Source organism: Arachis duranensis, chromosome 5, assembly GCF_000817695.3.
Source record: "Arachis duranensis cultivar V14167 chromosome 5, aradu.V14167.gnm2.J7QH, whole genome shotgun sequence".
NCBI classification, from domain to species: Eukaryota; Viridiplantae; Streptophyta; class Magnoliopsida; order Fabales; family Fabaceae; genus Arachis; species Arachis duranensis.
In genome coordinates, this window is record NC_029776.3 from 58,197,780 (window position 1) to 58,208,821 (window position 11,042).

General features: G+C 34.9%; 1 protein-coding gene across 4 annotated transcripts; it reads right to left on the bottom strand.

Moving 5' to 3' along the window:
- Positions 1-3,426: 3,426 nt before the first annotated feature.
- On the bottom strand, positions 3,427-9,106 carry LOC107488954 (beta-1,3-galactosyltransferase GALT1). 4 transcript variants are annotated; one of them, XM_016109738.3, is made up of 10 exons: positions 8,895-8,912; positions 8,632-8,739; positions 7,812-8,027; positions 6,933-7,734; positions 5,912-6,147; positions 5,544-5,825; positions 5,141-5,269; positions 4,892-5,071; positions 4,364-4,471; positions 3,427-4,253 (listed from the first exon to the last, which is right to left on the bottom strand). In XM_016109738.3, the coding sequence occupies exons 3-10, from the start codon at positions 7,842-7,844 to the stop codon at positions 4,041-4,043; spliced, it is 1,983 nt and encodes a 660-aa protein (XP_015965224.1). In that variant the 5' UTR covers positions 7,845-8,027; positions 8,632-8,739; positions 8,895-8,912; the 3' UTR covers positions 3,427-4,040. The 4 variants fall into 4 exon arrangements, with proteins under 4 accessions (XP_015965224.1, XP_015965223.1, XP_020998210.1 ...); XM_016109737.3 differs by lacking the exon at positions 8,632-8,739 and having other exon boundaries at positions 8,895-9,106; XM_021142551.2 differs by lacking the exons at positions 7,812-8,027; positions 8,632-8,739 and having other exon boundaries at positions 8,895-9,106.
- Positions 9,107-11,042: the final 1,936 nt, after the last annotated feature.

Sequence of the window (11,042 nt, forward strand, 5' to 3'; positions counted from 1 at the left end):
ATATGTATACGTGCCCCTTAATGACAAACCCTAAACCTCCCAATGCTTTTTTCCCAGTTCTTCTCTGCCGTAACTCCTTCTCTCACCTCTCCGTCTATCCTTATCCCCTTCCTTATTTCTGCCACCCTCCACTGCTCTCTCCACTGTGTACTTATGAGAAAATGTCGAAGGAGACCGTCACCGACCCCACCTTTAGTCCTGTCGACCTCACGGAAGAGCCAATGTCTAATCTGATCAACATCGTTCGTACAAATGAAAAGTCCGCGGATTTTGACCTCGTTGAGGCCGAACTTGTCAGGAGGGAGGAGTTATGGGAGGCTAGGCTTGAAAAAGTGACAGATGAAGTTTTCCAGGTCAATGCCAAGAACGTAGACTTAATGGTCAAATTGAAGAAAAAGGCGGATCAACTGGAGGAAGAGGAGAAGGCATGACGCTGGGAGGAAAAGTTGCTTCGCAGGACCTTGCAACAGTATGAAGCGGCCGCTCGCTGACTGTATGACAAAGCAAGCGAAATAATGGCGGAAAGCTCAAAGTAGCGTCTCCTGGCAAACAGTGTCGTCGATGTTTTGGAGGTCAAGGAGAAATCTTTGTCCCGCTAGGCAGGCGTTCGACCGGAGCAGGGTGAAGACAGTGACGGAGATATTTGACCTGGTTCACATGGGTGACATCTTTATGTTGTTTTGGTTTTTTGTCGATGACTAAAGCCTTGAATGATCTATCTGGTTTGTTTGTTTCGTCGTTCTTTTGATCTTATGAAATGCTAATTTAAACTCTGTAGCGATTATTATATCTACTTTCATCGATTTAATATAAAAAATCTGTTTATGTTGAATTGTTAATCAGTTTATCCTTCATCGCCAGTGACTATTACACGACAAGAAATCCAGATGCGGTTAACTATAAATATCTTCTCATCTCCTTGCTTGTTAGTAGTAATTTGAATTGATTTAAATTGAAATGTATATTTCCCAAACATACGCAAAACACGCTTTCCGATGACTCTCCACTGACTATCAGAGTTAACAATTTTCTGGGCTATTTGGTATAAATTAGTTGTGACGGTATCAGATAGTTCACAGCCCTAAGCAAAAAACGGGGGATGTAAATCATCCAATATATAACAAGTCATCTGAGCGGTTGATATATAATTAGGGAATTATCTTGAGTTGTTAGCATTTATCGTTTCCAAATCGTGATCCGGTGCCTTTCGCCAACTATTGGATGTGTGGGTTCTCAAAGACCTACTAATCAATTTTTTTCCCTTCTGCATTATTTTCATTTGGCGTATCTGCAACTAATTAGTAATTATACATGCAATAATTGTTTTTGTGTTACCTTTTTTTTTGGGTACTGGGTGGATTCCCTTCTTTGAAAAGTACGCGCTTTTTTTTGGGGGGAGTGAAAAACGTAAACGTACACGCGTTAATCTGGTGAAACACCTCCCGCCTTTTTAAGTTTTTTTTTCTTTTTAATAAATAACCCTTAAACTTGATTAGACTGGGCATTTATTGGGAATTAATGTGGGTGCAATTACCAAGGGAAATAACCGGATTTCTAAAAAAGGCGATAACCACCGAATGAATTCAAAATTTAAATTATAGCCTTAATCTAATCTTATCAGTCATTCGATTTGAGTGGGTCAGTGAAAAATCCCTTCGTATTGTCAGCCTTGCCCTGTTGATGGATGGACGGATTGATGTAGTCGATGAAAGCAGGTAAGTTGTTCATAATTACACTTTTTCTTTTGTATATTTACGGTTTTTAAAATTTATTTTTGGTTTGGTCATGCTGGAAAATAACATTTTTTTTACCTGGTATTGGGCCAGAGAAACTGACTCGACCTAAAAACTAAAACTCGAACTCGCCTAGCAACCCAACCCCTAATACCTGACCCCAATCGAAGCTCCTCTCCTCTTCATCGAAGGCAAAACTCCTCGCTCCGCCCATGTCAATTCCACCTCCGACGGAAGTACTGGGTGTTCCTCTTCTTTCTTCAGCCGTGTAAGTTTTTTTTTTTTTGGACCATACCAGACCAGTCATCCATTTTTAACAAAATTATTAATAACCCACCACTTGAGCCCATCATTGGTCTCTGAAAAAAATTATAAGGTAGAGGCCCATCTGGATTGAGCCAAATCCAACCAACTGTGTTCCAACCTGACCGGCCCGACCCGAAAAACATTAGTGCTCTCCTCGTCATCCTCTCGCCCACCATCTCCACGCCGCTTCGATCCTTGTTCAACGTCTCCGACAAAGCCATACATCTAGCCAAAACATCACTCATTGTTATCCGACAGTGATCGAATCCAGATCCGGCGAGGACACTATGCAGATCTTCATCCACCGAACCAACGATACGCCAATAGATACGCCATTCGGAGAGTAGGCAGCTTTGCAGTGTGATTCTGCAAGGGGGTGGGGTAGGGGGTACTTCCTACAACTCCATTGATGGTCGGTGACGGAAACGTAAACGTCGGCGTGATTCTAGTATGCGTCAAACATTCTCAACGATGAAACTCCTTCCTTCCCAGCCCAACCCAATCGTCTCTGATTAATCGTAAAGCAGAGTCATTAACTTAAAATAATTCCATCTTAAAAATTGTTAACTAATTCTACATAGACCCAGATAGTTTTCAGATCTAACAAAACTAACCAGCAACAAAATGAATTTGTAAAATAGCCCCTCTGACACAAGATATCCATTAACCAATCAAATGAGGGAAGAGAAAGGGTGATCTCTACCATTGGATTAAAAAACCGAGACAAATCCGACGGACAGCAGCTAATGGTGCACCGGTCAGCCGAAGATAAGTGCGATGCGCACTGGTGTGCCAAAGCTCTTTGCACACCGAATCCGTGCCCGTGTTTCTTATATGAAGTAATGTAAAAGAAAGAAAGAAATAATAACTAACTATTAAGTGAATATGAAGTTAGAGAAATTTTAATTTTTAATATTTAAATTAAATTTATTATAAATATATATCTAAAAAATAAGGATATGTTTTAATAAAAAAAATTAAATAATATTAAAAGTTAACCAAAGACTGAATTTTGTTCTACAAGTAGCATTTTTCAAAGTTTATTTATAAAACTTTATCCTACTTTTATCCTCAACCGAACATACTTTATGGCATAACTATTTTCTTCCTTTCCCCTCCTTAAAACGAGAGGTTGAAAAAAAAATTCTTTGAATAGTTCTAGTAAATAATTCATAATGTTTTGCAAAAAGAATCTAAATCAAAACAGTAATGTACAAATAGCCTAGAACAAGCCTCATGTCTACTTCGATTAGAATATTAAAGATTATTGACAACATATTTTATCATGTCTTATGGTGTCATATAATAAGTAGTATGTTGTGAACCTGGTAACTAGTAGCGTTAGTTTAGTATGCCTGCATTATAACATTAACTAATGTCACAGATATACTCAGATGCTATCAAAAGATGAGCATTGCATTTTTATATTAAAATCTTTGCTGGGTTAGAGCAACGTGTTACTCGGACAAGATTATCCACATACTTCAGATGTAAGATTGCTACATGGCACGACGACTTCCAGTAAGATTAAAAAATAGGAGTTTCTTTCTACAATGAGGTGTAACCGTTAAAAAAATTGATGCTAATGCGAAGAAACCTAATTTACCTATTTCTGATTTGGCGCTTCTATACAAATCTCTTCCTCTCTACAGGTAACAAACAAATATCACATCTAAAATGAACAAATCTATGACTAAAAAGATAAACCCTAATATTGACCATTATCAGTAATTTCGAGCTAGACTAACTACACTAACTAGTAATTATCATACAAACTCGTCGCCTATGCCATCCAAAGTGGGAAAAACAAAATGGATTCTCACAATTAGGATCATCATTTAACCATATTAAGCGTAAATTTCGACCACTGACTTATGTCAATTCTGGTGTGATCCCATGAGACAACTAAATCAATGGCGAAAATCTATACTTAACACCGTCAAGTGAATTTTCCAATTGAGATTATAAACTCCGGGGAAAAAATTCATTCGTGCAAAGCAGTCATCTATCACCACAACATTTGGCACCTTTTCCTTCCTGAAGTTTCTGCCACAAACATAGCAGCTCCCTAGGACCTTGGTAATGAGCTACCACATAACCCTCCTTGCAACCTTCATTATAGACTCTGCCTTCATTCTCATACCGAACTTCTAGACCTTCTTTCTTCATGTCTGCAATCCATATTCCCATTGCAACGTCTTCTAGTTTAAACATCTGCCACACAATGATGAAATTTAGTGTTCACATGTGTCACCAATACGTTTGAGATCAAACACATAAAATTTACATGTAGCTTTTAACAAGTAATAGATTTAATTATATACCTTTAAATGACCATCTCTGTATTTCTTGTGCACTGTCCTTGCTATATCATTTGAGATAACGTAGCCAGGACCGTGTGCCCAAGGAGGATAAGTTGCTTCACTCCATTCCTTTAGCACAACAGCCAACAAGATAGATACTTAGATGAAAGTAAACAAAATAGACAACAAGTATTCTGATAATCAGGCCAAGAAAAAGGCAATGAATAGCATTTTTTTTTAATTTCTAAGCAAATATTAAGTTTCTTCGAGTTTCTGCGAACTCAACCAAGTATTCTGATAATCACTTTCTGATCACCAAGCATATGATAAGTGACATACATCTATCTATCAATGGTAAATGAAATATATACTTGAACATAGACAATTACATCCAACAAAGATCTATGTATAAAGGAAGCCATGTCATTAAGGTACTACATATTACATCAGTAATAATAACCATTGATATGAGCTAGAATGTTATGATCAGAAACTGATAGCGAAAAACAACACATAGACGTGATATGCATTTTTTCAGGGAGAACATACCTCTGGGCTGATGTACCATTTGCTATCAGTACTTCGGTGTGGTCGAGATTCTGAATTAATAAGTCCATATAGTAAACCATGAGCCACATTGATCCTTTTCAAAGATGCCAGCACTTCATCTACTCGAATAAATGCATCGTCGTCTGTCTTCATGACAAACTTTGCTGAAACAACCTCCGTCTGTTGAAGAGATCATGTCAATGAAGTTGGGGAGACTCTCCAACTTAAAAGAAAAATATTAGACATTACCCCAAAAATGCAAATAGCTAAAGACTTCCAGGTTATAATACTGTAGTAGTCAACAAATGGCATCAGCTGTATGTCTCCATAGGTTTGTGCTTCTTTCCATAGTTCTTCATTTACTATTTGGCTTTTGTGCTGTGCATCAAACCAAACAGGAGAAATTATGGCAAAAATTCACATAGCAATGTCGATAGGATCATCTTATCTTCATCAGAATTATAAAGAAAAGATGGTGTAAACAATAGCAAGAAGACATGCTTGAATAGAAACAACTTCCAAATGGCATATGCTTATTAAAGAGGCAACTACGAAGTTTGACAATCAATTCACAATAGATGAGAAACCTTAATTTTTATATACTGAAATGATTCTCCACAATTTATGTGAGAAAATAATAAGGAACACCCACCAAACCAACAAAGAAGCGCACGGCTGTTTTGTTTGTTCGAACTGCATTGTATTGCATCCAGGTTCTTCTAACAGCCATCCGACGCTTGAAATTGTTCGCAGTAGAGAAGACACCAATGAAGAGATCTAATGGGGTCTGTGCTGATACAGGACTTGCTTTTAGTGATTCTAGATCGACAATATGCTCTGAATCCTCTGATGTGGGCAGACCACTGGCAAGAACAGAAATTAACTTGATGTCCCCTGAAATTCGTATCTCATTGACAACCCATGGCTCCAGAGTCTGGAATGTAACCAGATAAGTCAGTTAACATATTAATACTGGTATTCAGTAAGTTAGGATTCAGAAGGAAGAGTGAAAGAAAGTACTTCACGGAAAGTGAATGAGGTTATGTGCTTTCCATCAACTGTCATCTGAATTCCCTCTGATCCCACTCGAAGAGTTGCAACGAAAGGTAAACCTTGCTTAAAAGGAAAGTATTTACTCTGTTTTGAGTGCTCTTCTGTTGCTAAAGATTGACTTGAAGTGTGGGAATGCATGCCAGCCATGTAATGTTGGCTTATGTTCTTCCCTACAATCTTATTGCACTCTTCCAAGTCATCAACTGCCAAATGAAATAGCAACAATAAACCATGGAAGTTAATAATAGAAATGCAAAATCACCTTGTGAAAATCAATAGGTCCTCAGCCCAAGTATATACTACAATAAGGATGGGCCATGTAGGGATGGGCAAGTGGGCTACATCATTATGAAAGGTGAAACATGTTTAATGATTAAAGGAACTATATTTAGCAGCAGAGAAAAGGAAAATGATTGTGAAGACTGAAGAAACATCCAGGACAGGTTGCAGTGAAGAAAAGCAGGACAAGGTATTGCCAAAATGCAAGGGAAACATGAAATTAATGTGGAGGGCAAGGAAGGATCTAGGCAAGAATGAGAAATGCTTGAGCATAATTAATGTATGTTCATGTGCTAAACACAGACCATTATGCTAGTCCCCGGTATCTATACATCAACACCAAATTCCCATCCAATTAAAAAAAAATGGAAAACAAAAATGATAATTACAAATTATTTTCCATACATAATTCTTACATTAGCAAAAACCAAGCAGACAATAAAGAACTAATTAAGAAGCAAAAGACTGGTAAAATAAAATAGATAAATCTTTTAACATACTATGATATCAATTTTTTCGAGAAAATGGTGTGTCACTTTAGAATATGCATATCACTTTCTCCATCACTGGACAAACATTTGCTATTACTTATTACCTATGGGGCTCAAATATTAAGAAAATTGACAGAATCTTGACAAGAACTTTACTTCAATTACAATGAAATGAATTCATATGGATGATGAAACAATGGTGAGAGCAGAATTTTCACCTTTCTTAACCTTTTCAGGAGTGGGTGATGGGCAACGCTCCTCTCCTCCCCAATCATGAGCTGCTGTCCAGGAGTTTTGGACAATTACAGGATCTTCAGTGATTTTGTCACCATGAAGCCTAACATTATAGTGCAAAATTATAGGGGGGTCAGGCTCCCCAGGAAGTGGTTCTCCAGTCAAGTCAATCCGAAAATTGCCAAGAAGACCATTTGGAATGCCAATTACAGTAATGGAAGAACCCTGTGTCAGTCCACAGGGTACTTGCAGTTCGTAACTACTGTTACTGAGTTCAGGGGAACTCATATTGTTAAGAAAATGGGGACACTGTTTCTCTTTTGTTCTAGAACTATCATTTGCATAACCTTGTCTTTGCTCTTCAACTGAAGAAATAAGACTATTCCATACACCCGCAGCTTCCTTGATAGCTTCTACTGCATTAGGTAAACCCTGAGCATGATCAAGTAAGTGTTTCAAGTGGTTCCGTGTCTGCAGAGCTTGTTGCTCTTCTTTCGAAAAGTTGCTCCCCAAAAAGAGGCTAGATGCTAAAATATCAGCAGAAATAACTTGAGATGTAACAGCTGGATTGCGAACGGCAGGAGGAGCCATAGATTTTATCCATTCTAGAGGATTAGTACCATTAACATTAAGGGAGACAGGTATTGTTGGATAAGCTTCACTGATAGGATTTTTCATGACCCCATATCGCAGGATCATAAGCATAAACAGCATAAACAATGAAGCAATTAAGACTCCTCCATACAATTTCTTCATTTTGATGATGTTATGAATGAAGCAACAGCCCTGCACCAACACGGTATTAGTCATAAGGACAGCAAACCACTGTTGACTTAATCACTATCCTTTGCATAATTTCTTGCCTTAGTAGTGAAGCACAAATAGGCAGAAACCATAAATGATTTAAGATACTTGATGCGAACACAGCAAGATCTGCTTCTTTGTTTCAATCTACTACCTAACTGATATCAAGTACCAACCACCAGGCCTTGGATTGGAAGCATGTTTTGAAAGTTGATCATGACTTCGGTTGTTTATTGGCTAGCAACCCTTAAAGAAAAAGTTTTCATATTTTCTATCTGCAATTTACAAAAGAAAAATGTTCTTACTTCAAACCAAAAATGAAAATAACAAATAAGTATTCAGTAGTCAATGCCCTCCCCAGCCCACCACCATTTCATTTGGTCAAATATAGCAATGTAATATTTTGTGTTTATAATAAGGTGGTCAATGATATTAAAAAGTCATAATTAGTAGGAATCAAAGTCGAAATCAGAATACTTAATATGTAACAAGGGCTACATTTAATAGTTCATTACCAACAAAATCATATAAATAAAAATTCAATCGAAAATACCAAATGATGAAATGATGCGATATTTAGAGTTAAATAACCACTAAAATTAAGCGGTGAACCGTTCCCTCAATCAATGAATTCCGATTTTTAAATCCGATCTTACTCAATGCAACTTTTTCCTATTATGCTCGATAATTAACTTTACGGACACCAAAAGAACAAAAGAAAAAATAATAAATACAAAGAAATAGAAAAGGTGAAGAGCTCTAAATGCGTCTGTGCGGAAACATGAACCATAACCTAAATGTACAAAAAGATTTAAAAAAACAAATTATAAATAACTAATAATTCGGACGAAAATATTGCAAAAAATAAAAAATCTTTACCTGATCTCAGAACAAACTCAACAGTGTCAGAGCTAAGCAACAAAAGCATCACACAGATTGAACAGCGCAAGAAATCAACAAAGAATCTCGGAAACGAAAGGCTCAAAACTAAGGAGAAAAAGTGAAAAATGTAGGAATCAAGTGGAATTCCGGTGGAAAATAGGGCGACCAGAGTGAAGATAAAAAAATATTGCAATGTTGAGTATTAACAAGTAGCGAGTGGCACTAGTCAAGTAGAACTCGAAGTGAGAAAATCGGTTTACCTGAACGAAATTTTCTCGGTAAAGTGGCGGAAAATGGAGAGAGAGAGAGGGCGCGCGCATTGAAGTTGCCGTGAAAAGAAAAGAAATGAAAGGGCGAAGAAGAAGGAAGTGTTTTTGTGTTTGTGAAGTTTGAAGCTTCAGTGTTTCATCTTCATAGTCTCTTCAAACTTACAGCACCACGCGCAAGAAGCCAGCAAGATAGAGAGATACAGGAATTTAAAGAATAATATTAATATTAATAAGAAAGGTAAATAAATAATTTTTTGTTTAATTCACAAAAAGAACATAGAAAGAAAAGTAGAAGACACCAAGACATTGGTTCATTCACCGACCGTGTTCTCCGGTGTTATTAGACTCTTAGACTTTTATTTTTTTATTATATTTTTTAAGAAATTGAATTTAATCAATTTATAAATAAACTGCTAGAAGGATTTTTGTTTTAAAACTTAAGAATTCGTACATATCTAATACCTATTATCTAGAGCAATGCTAGGGGACCAGCAATTTTTGTGATTGTTAGCCATCAACTAGCCATCAATGATAATTTAATGGTGTGAGATTGGTGTGAGATTTCATCCAATGGCTCACATTCCTCTGCTGGTTATATGCTGGTCAAAATTCAATAAAACTGCTGGCCCCCTAGACTTTTCCTTTATTTAATATTATTAAATAATTAATAACAGAATATATATGACATGAATATGATTATAAATATTGTACCTTCTATATCATTTTATTTTTATTTTTTTTTTGTAGCATTCATGTGTACTTAATTGAGATTACAACTTTTTGTTTTTGGTATTGGAGTAGCAAAGGTATTTTTTTTAAATGTGAGTTGATGGGATGTTATTCTTAAATGTGGAACCATTTAATTAGATAAATAAAAATTGGACCGTCCGATTTGTGAGAAGTACAGAAATCAGACCGTTCGATTTATGATAATATAGAAATCGGACTGAGAAATTTGTGAAATCAGACCGACGGATTTGTGAGAGTACAGAAATCGAATCGAAAGATTTTCTGTTAAAAAAAATAAAAAAATTTAAAGTATAGAAATGGACCCTCCAATTTGTGTATCTTCCACATTTTTTAAAAATACCAAAAATTACAATATTAAGGTATATCACTACTTTTATTTTCATATACAAAAAAAGAACCACTGAAATTATGTCATCTTTTAATTTCCTTTCTTTTTATTTCTACTTTTAACAAATTGATCTCGTCGTATTGATTTGTTTTATATTAATTTTTCATCCTATATATGATTTTTTAACAATTTATTTATTTGTTTCCTAATGTTTCACAGTTTTTGTGACAATGTCTTTGTAAAAATTAATTTATAATTTTTTTCTTTACAATTTTTTCCTTTGAATTATTTTTTAATAATAATTTATCTTATTTTGTTTTTAATTCTTTATACTTTATATTCTTTGATTAATTCTTTTATTATTTTGACTTTTTAATCACAAATCTATTTTTTTATTTTTTTGTCCTAACCATTGTAATTTATAAGTAATTTTTTTGTATCTTTATTTTTTTTTTTCTAAATGTGTCTATTTATTGTGCTTTTATTTTTATGTTTGTGCTAAGTAGATTAAAAGGATTTTTTTATTTATATTATTACTAATAATATATTTTGTTTTTATTTTATGATCATCACCAATTTATCATAAATATTATAATATAATTTATTTTTATTTAATTTTTCGAGAAATAAATTTCTTAATTTTATTACGGTTTAGAATTATAATTTATTATAATATTGAATCAATTAAAGTGTGCATACTATAATATTGAGTTTGATGATGTATTATGTTTTGAATATTTCAAAACGTTAGAAGGTATATGACTATGAAATATTTTGCTGTCTTAGTATAATAGTATCCGATAACCACCATCTAATATATGTTAACACGCCTAAAAAATATATAGAGAAAAATGTTGTCATATAGTGTCTGATATTTTTTTATTTTATTTTAAAAGAGTTGTATACTCTTAATCAACAACGTTATGAACAATGATACGTAATCAACATAGATAATTATCCATTATAATGTCTACTATAATTTTGTACTTTTCTGCCATTTATAACAATATCACATAATATTACCCCATTAATAGGTATAGATGCAGAAATATTATAACAGA